At 35.2% G+C, this 23,666-nt stretch overlaps 1 protein-coding gene across 1 annotated transcript; it reads right to left on the reverse strand.

Annotated features, from left to right (window-relative positions):
* On the reverse strand, positions 1-22,281 carry LOC137396613 (fibropellin-3-like). Its single transcript, XM_068082929.1, has 9 exons — positions 21,952-22,281; positions 10,585-10,720; positions 10,146-10,241; positions 6,531-6,623; positions 5,934-6,027; positions 5,819-5,852; positions 3,089-3,293; positions 2,231-2,365; positions 1-413 (listed from the first exon to the last, which is right to left on the reverse strand). The coding sequence occupies exons 1-9, from the start codon at positions 22,078-22,080 to the stop codon at positions 274-276; spliced, it is 1,062 nt and encodes a 353-aa protein (XP_067939030.1). The 5' UTR covers positions 22,081-22,281; the 3' UTR covers positions 1-273.
* Positions 22,282-23,666: the final 1,385 nt, after the last annotated feature.

Here is a 23,666-nt window from a genome sequence, read left to right on the forward strand (position 1 = left end):
TTCCATTCTCCGACCCTTTTATTAATAAAAGCATAAATCTTTCATTTCTGATGAACTAAAAAGTAACTATACAAGTGAAAAGTTTAACTTAGATCGTTATCTTCGCCTGAGTGAAATTCTTTCTCAGTAATAAATAATGGAATTCTATTATGTTATTCCTTAATGAGTAGAACCAATAATAAATATTGAAACCTGAATATTCTATGATAGCAATACTGTGAATGACTCCAACGTAGAAGTCTCAATCTACTTGCTGCCTGTTGCCAATTCCTCTCACACATTCCGCAACCTGTTCTCACACATCGGCCCTCCGAATCCTGGCAAGCACGAACAGGTGGCTACTGTATCAATTCCAGAACGGCCTCTTGAGCATGTCCCACCGTTCATGCACTCCACATTTACCGAGCACCTGACTGGAAATGAAGGTATTTGTGGGAATAGCGGATTGTCAACATACATGTATATATCATAAGTTATTTCTGTGCTTGTTATATAGAACTTACAGCTGTGAGAATATTAATTCTTTTAATAAATGCAATAAGTACAATAACACTTCCGTGCTCTGCCATTGCACTAACATAAATATACTAAACTTTAAGTGTAAAATTTGTCAATTTATAAATTGGGTAAGTTTTAATCAATTTACAATTTCCTTGATTTACTGATTAATTTACAGAATGACTGAAATTTTTAGGCATTTTACAAATTGACCAAATTCACACGTTTACTGCCGCATATATAAAACATTTGGCTTTAATTATTAATGCACAAAGTAGCTTCATTAGAGCTAGCAAACAAATAATTATGGCAAACGGCAACCCTTTGCAACTCATCCAAGCATACCCAAATCAGCCATTTGATATTAGCATCTGTTCAACTGTATATAATCCTCATATCTTCAATCAAATTACACACATCATATGTTGTATTTATTACACATTACATGTTGTACTAGTTACACATTACATGTTGTACTAGTTACACATTACATGTTGTACTAGTTACACATTACATGTTGTACTAGTTACACATCATATGTTGTACTAGTTACACATATGTTGTACTAGTTACACATCATATGTTGTACTTATTACACATCATATGTTGTACTAGTTACACATTATATGTTGTACTAGTTACACATCATATGTTGTACTAGTTACACATATGTTGTACTAGTTACACATCATATGTTGTACTAGTTACACATCATATGTTGTACTAGTTACACATCATATGTTGTACTAGTTACACATCATATAGATTAATATATAGATTAATATTCCTAGACTTGCACAGAGGAGAGTTATAAAAAGTTTCAATGGCCATTGTGAATAATATTAATATTTTTACTATTTGTGAATGATGGCTCATAATGTCGTTGAAATAATAATATAATTCTCTCATTATCAGCCAATCACTGACTACTACTCTCATTAATCAGCCAATCACTGACTACATGTATGGCTAACTTCCGTGTCAGTTGATATTAAGGTCTGTGACATAACCCATTCCTCTCAATAGTAATAAGTTAAACAATAGAAGCATGCATATATCTGATAGTTGATGCTCTACTTTATGTAAATTACTTGTAATATTTCTTGTCAAGGTTTCAGGCAATCTGTAAAATAAATGGACTGACCTTTTGATCAATTTGTAAATTGAAAATTTTAGTCATTTTACAAATTCACTGGTTCTACAGATTGACTGTAATGTATATGAAAATGGTGGATTTTGGTTGCATAAAGCAGAAGGTCTAAAGACCAACATGGAAGATAAACTCAAGTCTAGATACATCTATGCTAGATACATCTATGCTAGATACATCTATGCTAGATACATCTATGCTAGATACATCTATGCTAGATACCTCTATGCTAAATACCTCTATGCTAGATACCTCTATGCTAGATACCGCTATGCTAGATACCGCTATGCTAGATACCTCTAAGCTAGATACCTCTAAGCTAGATACCTCTATGCTAGATACCTCTATGCTAGATACCTCTATGCTAGATACCTCTATGCTAGATACCTCTATGCTGATAGTTTCAAGGAAATAATATTGTGCTGACAGCTTAATCTAGACTTAATCAAATTGTGTGCTAGATTGCAGTTGTTAGGCGCAGGTGTTAGGATATATAAATATTACATTTTCTAATACGCCAGAACAGCTAAAAGTAGACAATTAATGACTAGGTCCTTCAAAGTAAATCATACAGCTGCTTACATGCTTCGCATCGCCGCCCAGCCACGTACGGGTCAACGCAGTGGCATACTGCTCCGAGACATTGGTTCTCACATCTTCCTCCATTCAGACAACCATTCTGTTCTGCACAATAGTCTCTTGGTGGGCCCGTCGGACCTGCAAGTTGATACATCAGACCTTAAACTTGTACATGTAGGTGTACAAGTCGGTGTTCTAGAAGGTTCCCTATTAGCTGTACTCAACTGTGCATGATTAAGTGTATAAGTACATTTGTTAGTAGGTGTACTAGCAGCTTACTGGTGAGTGTACCAGCAGCTTACTAGTGAGTGTACCGGTGGGTGTACCGGTGAGTGTACCGGTGAGTGTACCGGTGAGTGTACCGGTGAGTGTACCGGTGAGTGTACCGGTGAGTGTACCGGTGAGTAAACTAGTGAGTGTACCGGTGAGTGTATTAGTGAGTGTACTAGTGAGTGTACTAGTGAGTGTACTAGTGAGTGTACTAGTGAGTGTACTAGTGAGTGTACTAGTGAGTGTACTTGTGAGTGTACTTGTAGCTGTACTAACATATTTCCCAGTGGATGCACTAGCAGGTACGCTGGTAGATAAGTGTGACAGGTGTATAAGTGCGTTTTGCTAATAAGTGTGCTAGTAAGTGTACGAACAGATGTAACAACAGTGAGCTAGTATGTGTACTAATAACTATAAAAATGAGCAAATTTGCATGTGTAGTGGCATCAAATAACTCTAAATGTCAAATTATTATTGATGGATATGCCCATATTGTTTTTCAGGCTTTTAAACAACTTTTCATTTTCATGGATGTAGTCTATGCTAGCTTCTCTAGAGTCCTAGTGAATCACATGGAATCTGGTCACTCACAAGGGTCGCCTGAGATGAATCTTCCGTTCTCATCAACAGACGCTACCGGGCGCCTATTGGGAATGCGAGGCGGCAGCGTTGGCGCTGCTGTCATTTCATTCGTCACATCATTTTCTTCAATGCTGTTTTCTGTTGTTACATCATCTTCAGCGAACTCAACAAGCCCTACAGTGGCAGCATTCGTTACGGCAGCTGGTGGTGGATCCTAAAACGAGTTCAAGTGCATGAGTCACCAACAGGTGAAGTTAGAGAGTGAGCTTGCAAAGAAGCTACAAACACCAGCTTTTAAAACAGTCCGAGAAATATTTTTAAAGATGAACTAGCACATAATTTTAGTAGAATTTTAGTAGAACTTGCACAAAATTTCAAAATGTATCAGTATTTTATTATAATTTGCAATTGTTTTAGATTTGATCTGGGTGCCAGGACATTTAAAAATTAAAATTGACAGAACTTGATCACGGTTAAAACACTCAAAAGAAAAATAAATGCCAAAATTATATCGCTAGTTGTTATTGTAGCGATAGTTGATACCGGCTATCGCGTTCAAGTTGCAGCGTTATGCATTTCTATTGAGTTGGGCATCTCTATTGAGTTGGGCATTTCTATTGAGTTGGGCATCTCTATTGAGTTGGGCATCTCTATTGAGTTGGGCATCTCTATTGAGTTGCGCATCTCTATTCTGTCTATTTTATAATCACAACTTTGCTTGACTTGAGCGATTCAACTGCTATCGATCATGTTTTGACAATTTTAATCTTAAAGCATCTTGGCAGTCAGATCACCTCAAACATTAAAAAAAATCGTAAATAATAAATAAACATCAAGACTTTTTGATAAAATCTACTAAAATTTTGTGCTTTAATCAAATATACTGTCAAATATACTGTCAAATATATATATAATATATATATATATACTGTCTTACAATTACACCTGTACACCTGTACTTACAATCATCTCAGTGCACAAATTTCTCAGCACACAAAATGAAATTTTAAAAACATTTGAAGCCATATTTAAAGTAATTTCTATCATGCAATATTTTGGTTTCTCAAAACATTGTCATCTTTTAAGCACGAGTAAAGCTAAAAATTGAACATAAAAAATATGAATAAAAATGGAAAAATTCATAGATTGAGCTCATTTAAACTTTACCTAGTATAACTTCGAGTAAATTCCACATTGCTCCTCTGGCAGAAACTACCTTCGCACGAGGATGTAAACTGCACATACAATTTGAAGCAGTGCATGTACTTTAATTTTTAATTTTTTAGTTTTAATTTTTATCTTCAGCTCCTAATAATCCTTAATCTAGCATAATCGAGAGCAAGCAACTCTACGGAATAATTATATTTTTGCATTCATTTATAACATGCAGTTTTATCTTATTCAATAATGAAGGCCTATAAAGTTTAATTTTACAATCAAGGGCAGGCAACTCCACGGAATGGTTTCATTTTAAATATTCATCAAAAGCATGCAGTTTCATTTTATTCAAATCTTATCCTAAATTTCTTAATAAAGGGTTAGCAATCCAACAAAATAATTTTATTCTCATCCTTCAGCTATAGCATGCAGCTCTATCTTATTAAATAGCCAAACTTTAAATAAGAAAACACCATTGGATTAGTTATCATCTATTATCAAACCATAAGACAAGTTCAAGTTGTGTTCGCCAGCGCTGTAACTAATGCAGTCATGTTGTTTTTAACTATTTTACTGGCCATCGCTAACAAAATAATATATAATATATATAATATATAAATATAATAAAATTGTAAAAATAAATTATTACATAAGGTTGTTCTAGGCATAAAGTGGTCATGATGTTTATGTCTCGGGTATACCCAGCCATAAGCACAGCACTAAGTGCTTGAAACCATAATTCAAGGGAGATAAACCTTGACAGGTTTGGAGTATTATAATTATGCCATAATAGAAACTATTTGTTATTTCTTTTCACGCATTTCTGTATATGAAACTATAGTTTTTATGTAATAAATCTGTATTGAATAAATATATTTAATTTTTGAATGTTTATTAGGCTAGAAATTAAATAATTGATTTATCAATTGATATTAGGGAAATCTTTTGAACAAATAAAATAAAATTTTTAGTTTATATTTTTGAAAATGATTACAAAATTAAAATTAATGTTATATCTGAATTTATCTATTAGTAAAATAACTTGTGCATCTTTTCTGCAATATAATTTGCCTGGAATAACATGAAAGTTTTGTAAATAAACATCATTAAAAATATGACATAGTCCATACAACTTAATGAAATATCTCACATAAAGAAATAGCCACATTTTACAATACGATAGTTTGATATTATCTATAGAATTATTTTACCTCTATAAAAAGGAAGTCTTTGCTCGAAGTTTCACATAGTATGAAGTAAAACAGCTTACAGACGGAATTCGGCTCCTCAGTATAACACTTCAGTTTATAATAATCCCGCAGTATTACATTTGAGTATATAATAATCCTGCAGTATTACATTTAAGTATATAATAATCCCGCAGTATTACATTTGAGTATATAATAATCCTGCAGTATTACATTTGAGTATATAATAATCCTGCAGTATTACATTTGAGTATATAATAATCCTGCAGTATTACATTTGAGTAAACAAGTTTTTGACAATTTGTTTTAAAAGTTTTCTGGCAAATAAACTTTAGGCCTACTGGATACATAATAAGGAAGCCTTTTTACCTACCTGGTTGCTTTGTTGCTGGGCCATCAGCCAAAACCTAAAATAGAATAAGATGATAATTAAATTCCTCTCAAATATTAACTCTTCTTTCAATAGATAAAATATTTTGCAGACTTACATCTGGGAAAGTGTTGCAACCGTTGGCATAACTTCTGCTTCTTCAATTAGTTCTTCACTTCCAACTTGCGGCTCCCTCAACTCCGATTGTAGGACTGTAGATGAGAAGGATTTATAGAAACAATATTATATTTACTTTCTCTACACAACCAACAGTGAAACTAAACCAGAGATAACTAATTAACAACACAATTCATAGGTAAGACCGCTCATTGATAAGGTAGCCAATCAAAGAGACAACTCGCCAGCGAGACAGTCAGCCAACCTGTATATTTAGAGTACTGTTGTTTACGGTTTTTGCTTAACATTTTATGTACATGGCATTATCATCTAGTAGAGCAATAGAAATAGATAAATCGCAACAAGTCAAAACAGCACGCTTCCCCTTTTTTAAATTTAACAGCAATATATGTTACCTCGATGTAGTGCTTTAATATGATGCATTAAAAAATTACATAATAAAATTTCACAAATGTTTCAAGATGTTTCAAGAAAATAGAAGTTCAAATCTACTAGTTATTGCCCCAAGCGGAAAAATGAATGTGAGAAGACAACTCTACAGGAAAGTTCAAGCTTTATTAATCTCTGCATCACATACCTATGGTACATTCATAGCCTGAGAACCCTGGAAGACAATCACACCAGCAAAGGTTTCCCTGTGATAGGACTCGACCACCATTCTTGCAGGTGCCTATAATATAGATAAATAAACAATGAAATGCTAATTTACGAAGGGTATTTGAAATCTGGAAGCACCTATGGTCAAACCTCTTTCTATAAGTACAGTCAAACCTCTTTTTATAAGTACAGTCAAACCTCTTTTTATAAGTACAGTCAAACTTCTTTTTATAAGTACAGTAAAACCTCTTTCTATAATTACAGTCAAACCTCTTTCTATAAGTACAGTCAAACCTCTAATGATAAGTACAGTCAAGCCTCTATGTATAACCACAGTTTGAAATTTAAAAGCGGAATTTAACCTCCAGCTACAAACACAGTCAAGCTTGTATGTACATTACAGCCAAACCTCTACTCGCGATTACCACAATATATAAATTTTGCAAAATTAGGTCAAAACTATGTGCAAATATTTAATACCAGGTGCAAAGAAATTCCCATCATACAACTATTATTTATGAGCTTGTTGAGTGTCTTTGAAATATTTATGGATGACTGGGGAGTTACCCTCTCTAGAGTAATTGCTTTACTGATTAAAAGATGGCAGGCAAAAAATTTACTGAAAACATTTCTAGCATCTGCAGAATGCATTTGCTACATGGCAAGTGTTGTGCTGTTGTAGCCTACAAACAACTATTTATAAAGATCTACCGACTATTTTTAAGGACCTCAGGCTATTACTTCTAAGTTATGTATCTAAAAACATGCTTTTATCAACTGCCAATGAAGCCTACACTAATTAAGACAAAAACTAGTTTAATATTTTTTTTCGATTGAAGTATCTGCTCTCCATCTGTGTAACAGGATTTTTTTACCGCAAAAGCTATAAATATTTTAAATGTAATAAATAAATCATTGAAATGAGTCGACAAGGTGTGAAATCATGTACAAAAATTGAGGCTAGTTTTGCAACAGGTGAAATCATGAAGTTATGAAAGTTTCCACCTACCATCTGGACACATCATCAATTATGTAGCCGAGCGGCCAATGTCTTCCAGCAACTCAATTAAAAGAATTCATTGATCAGATATTAGCAAACTGGCAGACAAGGGAAATAACTGTGTTAAATAATATGATTCACACGTTTGGTATTTTGCTTTATTTTGAGTTTTGCTAGTAGATATTATTGGGCTGATCATGATAGTGCAAGATTGTGGGCTACAAGTGTAGACTGGAATCCAGCTACAAAGTATGTGCCCCCAAACTGGTTTAAGGTTCGGAGCTAAGGAGATCAAACAAACAAAGACAATGCGACTTCCTAATGACAGTTTTTGGAAATGCTAATACAGACTCTTTCTATGATGATGCATCTATGGCTGATGATTCTATGAGTGACGGCTTTATGGATGTTGTTTTTATAGATGCTGCCTTTATAGGCGTTGAATTCATAGGTGACACCTCTGTAGATAATGCCTCCATAGGTGACACTTTCATGGAAGCTATCTCAATAGATTGCTCCTTTATCAGCACAACCTCTATAAGTGGTACATTTATATTTGATACCTTTATAGGAGACACTTAATAGATGGCACCTTTTAAGGTGGCACTTCTAAAGGTGAGATCTATAAGTGAAACTTGTAAGCATGACCTCTCTAAAGGTCACATTTAAAGGTGACCACTCTAAAGGTGACACATTTAAAAGTGACATTTCTAAAGGTGACATCCATAAGTGACACTTCTGAAGGTGACATTTATAAGTGATACCTCTAAAGGTGACACCTCTGAAGGTGACATCTATAAGTAACACCTCTAAAGGTGACATCTGTAAGTAACACCTCTAAAGGTGACATCTATAAGTAACACCTCTCTAGTTGGCAGGTAGGCTCAAGCTCAAAATATTTAAGCTGAAAAGGTGAGTATAACATATACTATATGTATATATTCCATATCAGATCTTTTTTTCTATCAAAGATGCTTGTAGCTAAAATAATTATATTATTTGTTTAAATCACACAAAACTTTAATGCAACTAGTTTTGAAGTTACGATGTTGTTAAGTTTTTCCAATTTATTATTTCTTGCTTCATCCCAGAGACTTTCTAGCTCTATCAAGACCTGTCAATTGATTAGTTATTGTCTTGAAGTCTTCAAAGTAAAGTTTATTTTTTGTTTTAGTCTGAACATTTTCATTTATTGTGTTTCATTGTGTGATATATTTTTAACTGCGATTTTTATATTCATGTCATAATGACTTCACAGTTTTGTATTGCATAGACTTGTGGTTGGTATTTCTGGAGATATTCAGGTTGCACCCAGTACATATGGCGTATGAATTTGTTCTCACCAGGTTAAAATCTGTGAGAATATGTCACTTAAATCTGCGCAATTATGTTACATACATCAGAAGGCATAATTCGCATACATTTGTGTGCACAACTTGATACCTGGCCTGGTAATTTACACCATTTAGCGGATTATGCTCCTAATCTAATTTACATAATCTAATCTAGCTATACCATCAATCATCTCGGTAAATACCATTCTTGTGTCAGTAAGGCTGTGATCAAGGAGACATGTTTGGCACCAACACATTGAAGAACATGGGTGCTAAATAACACCTTCACTAAAAACAGCGTGTTTGCACGTTGTGTCTCATTGGCTAATATTAAAGTAGCTTAATAACCAGCTTGTATTTTAATAAATTGGTGGATATGAAAGCGATAGCGGCTAATCTGTTAGCCTTAGGATTGTTAGACTAATTCTTGCCTAGTAAACACATAAAAAGACAACATACAGATATTATTAGCCTATGAAGGTGCTCAGGTCAAACATTGCGTAATACAAACCCATTAAATCGTCAACATTTAAAAGGCTGACTCGCCAACAGTTAAAAGACCATGATAGAGCAAAAATAATCACAAATAATAAAATAGTAGTTGGTTGAAACAGCAAACTTTCTAAAGAGTTCAATGTTAGTAAAATATAAGCACTTTAATGTACATAAATCCCAAAATATGTCAAAATCTAGTAATTTTAAAACTAGATTGTTTTAACCTAGAGTGACTTTGTGAAAGGTTTCAAACAATTGGCATATGTTCAGCCTAACAGTTAAATAGGTTTTCATAGAACCAAGTCTAAGATCTCTACAATGTTGGTTAGCTAATGAATTAGTAATGCTAAATGCTATGATGACGAGCCAAACTTTGTCAGTTTTATTTACTACAAACATCAGATCTAAAGTGCACACCACTGTATGCTGCTGTAGCAACATTTCAAACATTGAAAATGTAAGAAAAATTTTCAACTTAATCAGCCTTTTACAATTTCATAACCAAGTTTATTTGAAGTTAGTTTTCATTTGATTAACTTAGATATTTATTAAATTAAGGTAAACATTCAGAACATGATTTTAAAATGTTGGCTAAGCTAGATGTGAAAAAAAGACTCGAGCTGTTACAATCAGCCGTCAGCACATAATCATGTTGTTGAGCTTGCAGCAGGACAAGGGAGACAAATCTAAATGTTGCCATAGATATTTGTTTTAATCACTCGACACAACCTATTATCACGCATGAGGAAAAAAACATGGCAGTTACCTTGCTGTTCATAGATTGCAATACAAGTTGGGTTGCCTTCCGGATCAAAGCCTTTTCTGGTACAGTCAAACTGAAGGCTGAGGTCCGTATTTGTTTCTAAAATTCATGATTACATCTATGAATACAACATAATATTATACACAACATCCCGGAGACATGAACACATTGATGTTCCATTCCATGAATACAGCATAATGAAAACAACATAAATGTATTGACAGCTATACCTAAATATATAAGACGATATTCTAAGCAATATCCAGGGAATATAAATGCATTGGTATTTAAGTTGTGAGTATAACATTTTATGCATGAGATCAAATCTCGTGTGGTGTAGTCTCTTTTTAACTACCAACCGTTGTCTCTGCTAGACGGATGCAGACAGCTAAATTAAGATTATATCACACCCAAAAAAATACCATAGAAATATCACACAAACCTGTACAAGGGTTGTAATCGTCTCCTTCGTAAAACTCAGAAATAAATGTTTGCAGGCCGCAGCGTTTAAGCACGGGTCGACCCGCTGTACACTCCCAGTATTGACACTTGGTCTGTTGATCACTTATGTATCTAATCTGCAGAATAGAAAGAATTTGATTAACCACAGCAGGAAATAAAACTTAGTCAAGTATGTTGTCTGCTTAGCAGAGGCTGCGTGTTTTATAACAGCATTCTTGCACAAACGATCTCTACGTGATTTTGGCTGTACTTTGTGAGTTCAGTGGCAACCTCAAAGACTAGAGACATGATCAGTCACAGAGAATAAATTAAGGCTAGATGTCATTTCACTTAACAATTGCCTTTGTAGGGAACTGAACCCCAACTTGTTGTTCACAGTTCAGATGTCCTAAAACTACTAGACCACGGATGCTCTCTAGTCACTTTACCCGAAAGTATTTAAGAACCAAGGCTATTAGGGAAGGCTATTTTTATAACAACAGTCCAAATAGCCAAACAACCATCAGCATTAGTTAGGATCGACTAAAAAGTAGCACTGGCCAATTAGAATGACTGAATCGCTCATGGCAGCCAATCAATTATCAGCATACTAGCGAGTCATCCTTTATTTCTTTTTCAAAAACACGCAAGAAATAATTTGTGCAAAATGCAGAGGTCCTGCTATGGCAATTAGAGAGAAGCATCTGGTATCTATGAATATGAAATTGGAGAGAGAGGATTAGCTGCTTAACACAGTGACCAAAAGGTCAAAATCTGTAGCTACTAAATAATGCTACTACCATTGGCATTTTTTGATAGCTCAACTTTCTAGATAAGTACTGGCTATGCATTGTGTGAGGGTAGCAGCAAGCGTGGCAATGCCCTGGAGCTCTCTCATATTCCATCAGATAGTCAGCAGGTGTCAGCAGGTGTCAGCAGGTGGGTAAGAGGCTAGTTCTCAGGAACCAAGAAGAGTTTTGCAACTAAATATTTTTAGTGACCAGACAGAGGAACGGTAAATATGCATGTACTATTTTGGTGAAACCAGCTTAAAAATGTGGAAACACATAGCACACACACAAAAACACATTACGCGTGCGTAATGTGTTTTTGTGTGTGCGCGTATATGTGTGTGCGCGCGAGTATGTGTGTGTGCGCATACACATATACTCGCGCGCACATACATGCAATGATAAAATGGGGTTTACTAATATAGATTTATAATGAATAATATACTATAATAAATATAATAAGCTACATAATACTGGGTATAGCTGTATAACTCAACTAGATATTTGCAGTATAGCTTTATGGCCCTGAAATATTAACTTCGGTCCTAATGCTATAGCTGACAGGCATAATCTCTATCAATGCAGCAACTGGAGTGTTTTTACAGGTTTGGTCTTAGACTTGCGTTGTATTAGGAAAGCACATTAACGTTAGCTTTGCTTGTTTATAAGCTACTTTGCACGACACATCAGTGATCCCTGAAAAGTCGACAGCTCAAACGATTACCAAAAATCAAAATTTATATAAGTGGCAAACTAAAACACACAAAAAAATAAAAATACCCAATTTCGGAGTTATTCAATTGACCTCGATGCTGCTTTAGTACGGCTGCATCCGTTTTTATCTCAATGTTGATGGAATTTGTCACAATGGAGCCACTTAGAAAAGGTCGATTATATAACATGTCACATGATCTGCTTACAAATATCCTATTTGCACATATTAGCAAGATGGATATTTTAGATTATCAGTCGAATTCTGTTCATAGGCAACGGCTAACAGAAACACTATATGTTAGTCTACATCCATCAACTCATGCAATAGTTCACCTCAGGAAGATAGGCGTGAAACAGAAAAGTCTATCGCTCTTTTACCAGAATTGTATATTGTCCGTTTTGTCGCATGCTACATCTAGCTGGTATCCCTTTGTACCCCTTTGACTAACCATGCATCAGGGTATCACTTTGATAAAGAAAATATAAAAAGCTTTCCAAAATTATGCTTCAGAGTTAAGCTACCTCATTTAAACAGACGATCAGCGTCTAAATGCTGAGAAGCTAAATGTGTTGCTAGATGTTTTTGTCTAAAACATTCAGATCGTATCTCCAATCTGCCTGACCACCCGTTCCATTCCTACTTTTTAGAAAAACCCTTACATCTTATAGTGGACAGCAACACCTTACCAATCTACATTATAGAACAGTGTTATATAAAAATAGTTTATTTTCAAATTTTAATAATTTGACGTGAATATCTTTCATTTTTGTCCCATGATCTAATTTACTTTGAACGGCCTTGACAAGAGGCAATAAAGCTCATACTTGTCTAAGTACAGTTTTATATCCGTACATGCAATATTTGCATCTAGCATGACTTAACATATTTCAACTAAATACATATCTGTGAGAATTAAATACTGTCAACCTTTAATGTGTTTAGTTAGGAGAGCGTGGGAAAGCAGCAAATAAAAAGATGGTACGAATAGAAACATCTGAGAGTGATAACTGTATGTGTCACTGTGAAAAGTTGGCAGAAGTTGGCAGAAGTTGTCAATGTTTAAAAACATCAACTAGGATGTTGATAAAGAAGACAGCATGATGAGTGATACTTAAGGACTGGACTTACATTGCTAATCTGATGGCGGTACGAGGCGATACGAGGCGCTACGAGGCGCTACGAGGCACTGTGAGGCACCTCACGAGGCACCTCACGAGGCACCTCGTGAGGTGCCTCGTGAGGTGCCTTTTAACAGGTGAAATTTTAATAACACATGAGGTACCGTGAGGCACCGTGAGGTACCGTGAGGCACCGTGAGGTACCGTGAGGTACCGTGAGGCACCGTGAGGCACCGTGAGGCACCGTGAGGCACCGTGAGGTACCGTGAGGTACCGTGAGGTACCGTGAGGTACAAAGAGGTACAACGAGGCACCACGAGATACTTCGAGGTACTTCGAGGTACTAAGAGGCACTATGAAGTACTTTGATGTACTATGAGGTACTATGAGGTACTATGAGGTACTATGAGGTACTATGAGGTACTATGAGGTATTATGAGGTACTATGAGGTACTCTGAGGTACCTTAAATTACTATGGCTTCGTAGAAACCAAATTAAATTTAATTATCAGCATAAAACCTTTTAAACTATATTTAGCATCAATATCATCTATAACAAAAGCTTTTCGTAATGTTCTATTAAGAACATAATTTAATGAATAGCTTTATAGATAACTCTGATGTATTTTAGCAGAGAGTTAAATGTAATGGTGATGTTACTATTAATCCGTCAGTGGGATATAATAGTAAGTAGTTGTCTCCCTTCTGATAGCTATGCTGGTTCCAAAGAAAGAGACCAGATGTATGACTATATGACCATAAACAGATCAAAAGATATCTGTGTAAATACAGAAGAGAAAGAAAGTATGGATGATGACATAAACCAGTAGTATATGTTAAATAAGAACTCGTGTTTCTTGTTCTGTTAATATTTGGTGACTAAAGAAAGGGATTTATGAGAGCATTGTGCATATCGGAATTAAAAATATTTTAAAACTTTATTTGGCATCAGTATTATCTACAAAGAAAATGCTGTCTATAATGTGGTTTTAAAAACAATTTTTAAAAAAAGAAATAGGACAATAATTTTGACTATAAACAGGTATAAGATGGATATCAACTTTATTTACACCAGTCAAGGCTTATTACAGTACATTAGACCATGAGAAAAAATAGTAAAGTGAAGTAAATTGAGTGAACTCAAAAAAAGCTTTTTTGACATAATATTGACTATAACGTAAATTGGCCAGTTGTTGGTGTCTGGTATAAAGTATTATGATATTTTGCAGAAGCAGTTATGCGGTGGATAGTCAGGCAAAAAGGTGATACCATTGGAGTATTTTAAACAGCAAAAATTTAAAAAGACATTTAGCTCTTCAGCGTTAAGAGCAACTAAATCCTCATCATAGCTGTCTATATCTAGCTTTCTTTTATCAGTTTTCGATACAGAGGGATACCAGCTTAGAGCAGCGTAAAACTAAATGGACAATATACAATTTTAATGAAAGAGTGGTTTTTGTTTCACACATATCTTTGTGAGCTGAACTAGAAAAGGTACTTTATGTATAAACTTGATGTATTTCAGCAGAGAGTTAAATGTAGTGGCAAAAGTTTTACAAAGTCTGGCAGTTTGGTCAATAATTAGGGTTCTCTCCTCGGAGATTCCATGAATTCATAGTGCATGATCATTGACCTCTAATTTAATCGAGTGACTCTAGCCTTTAAAAAGAAACAGTATAAGCTGACACAAGGGTGTGTGATTTAGAGGAAGTGGCTGAATTTGCTACAGAATCATCCCTCTCATTGCTTACAGTATAATATATTCTGTGTGAAGTGAAGGACATTTCCCTGAGCTTATCGTTTCCATGGAAACTACCTTATCTGGACATATTGTGGAAAAAGATTAACTAATCACTGTGTGTATGCGTGGGATCTGATAGGAGCACTTTAGTAACGAGCTATGATTCTTTAGAACTGTAAAGAGTGCTAACAAAAAAATTATAAATAAAATAATAAACATTGCATAAACCATTTACATAATTATTATATAATCTTTAGACCAAACGCATCCATTTGGTTTAACTTTTATCAAGGTGAAACTTGATATTTAGAAAAAAGGTTGTGATATATTAATATCTATATTATTACAATAACTATAATATTGTGATAACTATAATATTTGACTATCTGTTGCAAATTGGATTATAAATAAACTCTTGCTATAATAATGCTAGCAGAGATAATAAAGTAATATTAATATCATTACTGTTACATATACCATTAGTGGCAATAATTAAATAAATAATAATATTAGAAAATGATGAAAATAATATTAATTACAATAACAATAAAGGCATGAATATCTTAAAAATTGGGATGAATGGAATGATGATGATGATGAAAACAGTGACAATGATGATGATGATGATATGATAATAACAGGAATATAATCAAACTGACAGCAATGTCAACAGTGATGACAACGCTGGACACATTAGCAGTGGCAATAATTTAAATGTCAGCAACCACAAGATAAATTTTGCTCTCATTACAATAAACATTCTTGAAGGCTTTTGAAATAGAAATCAATTTGAAGAAACTTGGTCAAATTTATAAAATGAACTTGTACAAAATTTTGGTATATTTTATCAGAAAGTATCAGTCTTTTTCTATTATTTGTGATTGTTGTTGATGTTTGAAGTCATCTGACTGATCACATGTTTTGAAATTAAAATTGAAAAAATATGATTGTAGTTAAAACGCTCGGATCAAATCGTGACTGCATGATTATGGCCTCTGTAATAGCAAAGAGGCCGACAGAATAGAGACGGGTAATGCTGCAACTTGAACCAGATAGACGATAACCACTATCGTAACGATGACAACAAATAACACTATTCACACATTTTTTACTCTAAAGAATTTTAACTGCGATCAAGTTTTGTCAATTTTAATCTTAAAACATCCTGGCATTCAAACCACCTCAAACATAAAAAAACAATGGCAAATGTTAAAAACATATCAATACTTGCTGATAAAATCCACCCAAATTTTGTATCAATTCACGTTTAAGTTGGTGCATGTTATACCAGATAACAACATGCTTAAAGTTGTTAGCAGCTACAAAAATATATATAGCCATGCTAGTCAACCGCGCTAGTAATCCATTGGTCATGATAGCTGGCCTTGGGGGCAACAAGGAAACCACGACACAGCTAGCTGCGCAGGCAAGGAGTTATAGCCAATTGTTCGTCAACAACTAAGCTCTCTTAATCCTATACTACGGTGACAGGATAACAATAACAGAAATATAATATTACAATTTAATAATAATTCATGACAAAATGATTGGCAGGTGACGGTATGATCCCAGTTTTCCTATTTGCATCAAAATGCCAAATTCTAACTGTCGCCGTTTGTCAACCTCACTTACATCCGCATTCATCAGATGTTGCCATTGTGTGATGAGACAGTTCTTTCGTTAGCCACGCGCCTTAACGACCTTCACCTCTGGGTTATGAGCGTGTCAGTAAGGACATCAGAGTCATAAATCTATTTTGAATTTTAAAGTGCTCATGAAGATCTTGCTCTCCATGTAAATACAGACCACCAATTGAGAGCAGACATCAAAAATAGATGATGCTATCCCCTTTCAGTCTCTATTTCTATTAAAACCTAAAGCAAACATTCTTGGAAAAACAAATTAATGTTCTAATTCACTGATTTCTTCTCAATAAAAAGTTTTTGCTATGATCAAGCTTAGACATCAATTAAATGGTTTATGTCATATTCTCAAGAGTAATGAGCTAAAGTAAAAGAAAATAATATGAAATTAAGATGAAATTGCATTTAAATTTAAACGCATCAGCAATATCACCTAGTGCTAAAATGATTTCACCAAGTTCCATTTTATGACAGATTTATCAAGATAGTGTCTACTGAATTTTCATAGTTGAAAGAAGTTGTCAGAAGTTGTCATTCCTTTGATCAGGTAATTTCATTCATATTTATAATCCGAGAAGCTTGCGTGTAACCAAAGTTCTCAACTTTTAACTGATTACTTATAGCAGGTACATGAGTTAATAAACCATCGAGTACTTTTTCCGTGGTTATTAATCTGATCCATTTCTGTGACTATGTAATATCATTGACTCTCTTCTTGGGACTGTTTTTATTTGATAGTTTATTAGCAATAAGTGTCTATGTTTTATTGTTAGAGTAATAAATCTGTTCAACTTTAATATACAACTAGTACTCTGGCAGCTCGTATGCTGTGAGAGATTAGCAGATGTACCGATAAAAGATAGAGAATAAGTGTGTGTGCAACTATCCTTCGGTTTTTCAAGACGTCATTCTACCGTTGTAGGCATTTTTGTAGACAACTTTTATCATTAAAAACACGAAGCTTTTGAAATAAATTTTCAAAACCGATGCTTTTGTTTGCAATTTTTTTATTATAGTATCAAAGCCACACCAAAAAATACTATTAAATAAAAGAATGACGATCGTTTTCTACAAATATGGCGGTTCTTTCATGAACGAGCGCATGTGCAACTGGCTTGATGGGAAAAAAACGATAGATTCTAAAATCTGGAAAGCGGTTGATTGATGTAAGTGTTACAGCATCGGTCTACCAGCTGAATGTCACAAGTTCAAACCCCATTCATAGCAATCTTTATGTCAACCTCCCACCAGCGGTGGAATTGGCTTTTTTATTATGGTAAAAGTTGCGACAAATTTGTTATTATTATTCTAAGAAAGGCCACAGTATAAATTACTGCATGAGTTTTCGCTTGTGTAAGCAGACGTCTTAAAGGATTACTGTTTCCGTATCCGTATGAATCATGCTTTGGAAGGTTTTAATCTTTGGGAATAAAAGTTGGTTTACACTATATCGCCGTATGCCGGCGTTCATTCCACAGTGTTGCGGTCTAGCATCAGTAATAACAATGTTAACACTGTCACAAACCCATCAGCGTTTACTTCAGCGAATAGTCCAAGGTATCGTCTTCTCATTACACACTGCGGTTAAGGAAATGATGCAATACTAGTCCGCAGCAAGTTCATGAAAAAAATCAAGCGATCCGCGACAACCAACCGTCGTCACAAATGTGGTGCACAGACTGTCGTGGATGGTCGGCGGACTCTCAGGAGAGTTTCGGGAACTAGCTGCAATCTTTATCGGCTTATCTGAAATGCCTCGGCAATGCCTTTGATTTACGTTTCGCATAGGCGATAAATAATCGCCAAATACGATGTAGTGTAAACCCGCTTTTAAAACCTGTGAGAGTACCAAATTTCATCAAAACAATTATTTGTAAAGCATAGCATGGTTAACTCCATTAAGCCTGGCAGCTGTCTAAAGACTGGGTTATTCCAAGGAATATCGCATACTTCTGTGGTTTTCATGAGTTACACGCTTCCATGTTGGTCGCAAAAAACTTTCCTGCTGAGATAATTGTTAGGCTACTCCCAATTGTAGAGCATTCCAGGCTTTTATAGATAAAATTAAAAAGTTGAATTTTAAATGTTTTATCAAAACAAAACTTCAACATATCAATAACCAATCTCAATATTAATTACTTTGAAAAATAATAGATAAGAAGTCAAAGAGAAGATATTTCAAGGATGAAGAAAAAAGAGATCAACCAGGAAAATTGGCTACTTCCACCTAAAAACTGTGTCACTTGAAAGAGAACCATTTCATTATATAAAATGAAATGACATGGCTGCAAATGCAATGCCATATTCACTGTATTTTTATGCTTCCAATAAGTTTGGAGATGTCAACTGTCGATGAATTTGCCTCGTACCATTTCATCGATTTGGAGTTTTCCTATATCGTTCTTTCCAAGCTCCCTAAAAAGCTTTTAAAGTAGACTCGCTTATTCACAATGAATGCCTTCGCGCAAATTTGGCGAAACGAAATGTTGCCGAATGCATTCATATTTTACCGTTTCTATGGTTTGGAGTGGAGGCAACTCCAAACCCATTCGAGTCCTGGAAACAGTGATTATCATGTCATGCGATCATTTTTCAGTTGAAAAATTTCCAATAGTTCATCAAGATTACAAGGCTGATAAGCCACTTGACTCGGTATCCGTCATGCCCATCTGTAATAACCGGTACAAAGGTCTTCAACATTCTTACAACATCTAGTAAATTATATCTTTCCCAAATATCGATCTTTATCTTTGGAATGTAAGGAAATTGATTGGAGCTGATCAAGGATTTATTATCGCTGGTCTTATACAAGTTATTTTATTTTTTTTATGGCTTTTGCTGACTATTGAAACCGACCGCACTGCTCCTCAACTAAACTTTAAAATAAAAAAGTAACATGTTTATTAAAAACTTGTGAATATTCCTTTTGTCAATTAAAATGAGAACAGAAATGGCCGAATAACGACATTCTACAGGAGGAATGATAGCTATTAATTTTATCTCGGTTGTAGCCACGTGCTTGAGATATCAAAAAAATTTAATTAGATGTCAAATGTGCCCAACTAAGAGCTTAATGGTTGGTGTTGCAGCCTCTTCCACCTTTAAGAACGGGGAATGTTGGACGCGTGCCAGCGGGATGGAGAGACACGAGGTCACCGACTTCCATCTAATTAATAATTCTCATCTACATACCTATGGTAATGATTCAGAGATGTGATGGTGTCAGAAACCTAAATTTTTTGAGTTGCTTATGTAGTGGCCATAGAGAGACTTGTCATAGGGATACTAACATCAATGGAACAGACAGTCTGTCACTGTCTGTGTGTTCCATCAGTGGAACAGACAGCCTAGATTTCCTGTGACCAGATTTGTTGGACTCGTCAGGGGCCATATGAGATACTGGAAACTAACACCTTGGTTCAACAGCAATCTAATCTTTTCTTTGATGTGAATACTAGACCTTCAAACGAGGGTTAAGCAACTGAGTGCATGCATTTCACAAATATGATTGCGGTGCAAACAATCGGAAGTAATGTTCTCATGGTACCCGAGCAGCAGCACTGACCATTGAAGAACTCACTATAATAACATAGCCAACATTCTAACTGGCTAACTAAAGGAACTTAATACAGCTCATCAGGTTTTTAGCTCGAAGATTTTGAAAAACTTTATTGAAGGCCGCCTAATGAAAGTCACAAAAGTAAACCCGACTACAATAAAAACTTGCGATTGGATAGTAACCGTACCTAATCTTTTGGATGATAACTGCTAAAGAATTTAGGTCTATGGTGTGCAGCTGTCGCTCACAAGCTATTTTATAGACCAAAAGTCAGCAAAAGTTTGATTTTATTCGCATTTTAAAACTTGAATTCCACAACTTGTTTCTGGCATTTTCTTTTTAATACAAAAATGGCACATGCAAAATGTCCCATTTTTACCGATTAAGGATTTTGAAAACGAATAACTTTTGCAATCTTCAGCTATATATTCTGACACGAAATATTGTGTAGAAAGCAGCAATAATACAGAGTCAGCAGCATTTGAACACAAAAGGTCAAGGGTCAGCTAAGGGAGATAAATCCTAATTCGGCTTGAGTACATATTGAAATATATATTTTAACTGTGTTATATACTGTATCAAATAAAAATATCTAATTGCACCTTCATTATTCAGCAGACTAGTCAACAGCTGCTGCTGCTAGTCCCTGGCAGCGATTTTTGGCATGCGGTTTTATTTACGGTTAAAATTGACCAATAGATTGTGTGAGAAAAGTATGCAGTAATAGAAAAATTTTCTGTCACTAGAACTGTCCGAGTCAACTGCTCCAACAAAATTTCTATTATAAAGCCCGAACCAGCTAAAAGTAACATAACACTTTTTGTTACATGAAATACTCAAAAACAAGACAGACTGGCGTAGCCTACTAAGTGGGCTGCATGAGAAGATTTTTCCGAAACGTTGGTGAACCACCTGATCAAGGAATAAGTCTCAGCCTGCCAGCCACATCTTGTGAGAAAATTGAAGTGATGGGAACAGCTGTTCTCTAGTTTATAGGCAAGTATTGTTAAGGACACGTGTTGGCTTTTGTTTTTAATCGTGTCCAAAAATACCATATTTTAAAGTAGTCAATAGACGTATCAAGGATAATACCACTGCTTTACTTCATCTTTACAATGTGCAAGAATATGTCTATGTCATCATTTTCTATTGCACTAGCATGGCAATACTTTCTACTGCACTAACATGGCACTACCTTCTATTGTACTAACATGGCAATACTTTCTATTGCACTAACATGGCAATACTTTCTATTGCACTAACATGGCAATACTTTCTATTGCACTAACATGGCAATACTTTCTACTGCACCAAGATGGCAATACTTTCTACTGCATTAACATGGCACTACCTTCTACTGCACTAATATGGCACTACAATCTCTTGCATTAACATGGCAGTATCTTCTACTGCAATAACATGGCAATATTTTCTATTGCATTAACATAGAACTACCTTCTATTGCACTAACATTGCGCTCCTTCTATTACACTAACACCCGACTGATTACCTCCTACTAACATGTGGCTACCAATTGATTTCCTTCTTAGGTTGAGCTTTCAACAATACTAACAAAAAACTCATTAAAACGCCAGGATAAAAACTTAGTTCCCTTTTATTTTTCCAGAGCCCAAAAATAGGTGGTAAACAGGATTTTCAACTCAAGAACATCTGATTAAAGTATAAAAGCTACAAATATTCTTTTGTCACCGGTTTATAGGGAACACAGACTTTACATATACATATGGTACTAGTGCACATAGACTTATAAATATATCAGTGAAAGACAATTAACACTTACAATTCTCCCATTACTTGGTTGTCTAGTGAAGCAGAGTCGAGGCGAGAGAACGGGTCTGCTTGGTCTGAAGGTTCGTGTCTGAGAGATAACTGGCCATATGTGGATAGATAAAATCAGAATGAGTAGCATGCTACCGGCTATGCTTCTCCTCTGCTCTCCAACGAAGGCTCTGGACAGGAGCGAGCTAGCCCAGCAAGGATTTATGGTGAGATTATGCTAGGATTAAGTGATTAGGAATGATATTCTTCGAGATCAAAAACACGGCTACCTTTCCTCGCTTTTTCTCATAAAACTGACTAGCGGTAGTAACCACTCGTACCCAGTAAGAAGATGCTGAAGACAGGACGGTAGTTAAATTAGAAGAAATATACACAGCGCTATTATAGCTAAGTGGGCGGAACTTGTGTTACAGCTGAGGGAAAAAGCTTTTAGATAGTGGAGCTACCGGAGACGGGACGGTAGTTAAATAGGAGGAGATATAAACAGTGCTATGCTATGTGGGAGGAGCTTGTGTTACCATTGAGTGAGAAGAGCTTTCAGTTACTAGAGCCACAGGCTTTATAGCCAAATAAATGGAGATATAGAACTAGAAAGAGTGACATTTAGAGTAAGGGTTCAAAGGTGAACTTACAACAATGAAGTGATGTAAATGACAATAATATCTGCTGTTATAAGAGCGGTGTCTGTCTGTTCTTTTGTTCATCTGTTCAACGCACCACTAAAAGTGTTAGAAAAAAAATGATTTGCACAGATATTAAATTCGGATGCTTTGGTTTACTGACCGGCGAGTCTCAACACCACTCAGCCGCCTTGTTACTGCACGAATTAATTATGCATATAGCAATTACCCATTATGATCTCTCTCAGCAAATAGGAGTGTCAAGCGCACTAGTATCAACATAAAGCTAAGACATCAAGACTGAATTTGATGTAATTTTTGTCTTTGTAGACCTACTCAGTAGACTCAGTAGACCTACTGAGTTCAAGGACAATCAGTTTGAATGAGGTCCTTTTTTGTAATGCTGATTTAAGCAGAAGTGCGAATATGACGTTTATAGTTGTACTTCGGCAAAGAGACCAACAGAATAGAGACATTTAATGCTGCCATTTAAATGCAGTAGACAATATTAATAAAGAGAAATACAGACAGCTGCACTACTAGTGACATCATATATGCGCGCATTTTTTGCGAGCAATTTTATAGCGATCAAGTTTTGACGATTTCAATCTTAAACATCCTGGTAGTCAGATCATCTCAAACATAAAAAACATTGCAAATGATAGAAAAATGCCGATACATTCTCATAAAATCTACCACTTAAACTTTGTGTGTTCCTCTTTAAATCACACAAACTTATTATGTCAAAGACATCTGTTATACCTGTGTAGTTGTGAAACTTTCATTTGTTGTCAGGACTTCATGAAGCTCCGTGTGTCTATGAAAAGTAGTAAATGATGGATAGGCAATCGGGTCATGTGACCGCAATATTAGCATTTGAGACCTACGGCGTCATAAGCTTTGTAATGCGGACCTGAGGACACTATGAGTCAATTGCAATAGATCAGAATAAAATTAGTTCTGGGGCTTTCATATGTCAAGTTAGAAATGACACTTCACGTATTATTTCTTCCAAGGCCAACTGTTCAAGCAAGATACAACTCAAGTTGGCCACCATAGATAGATAGACAGATAGATAGATAGATAGATAGATAGA

Source organism: Watersipora subatra, chromosome 5 (genome assembly GCF_963576615.1).
Source record: "Watersipora subatra chromosome 5, tzWatSuba1.1, whole genome shotgun sequence".
NCBI lineage: Eukaryota > Metazoa > Bryozoa > Gymnolaemata > Cheilostomatida > Watersiporidae > Watersipora > Watersipora subatra.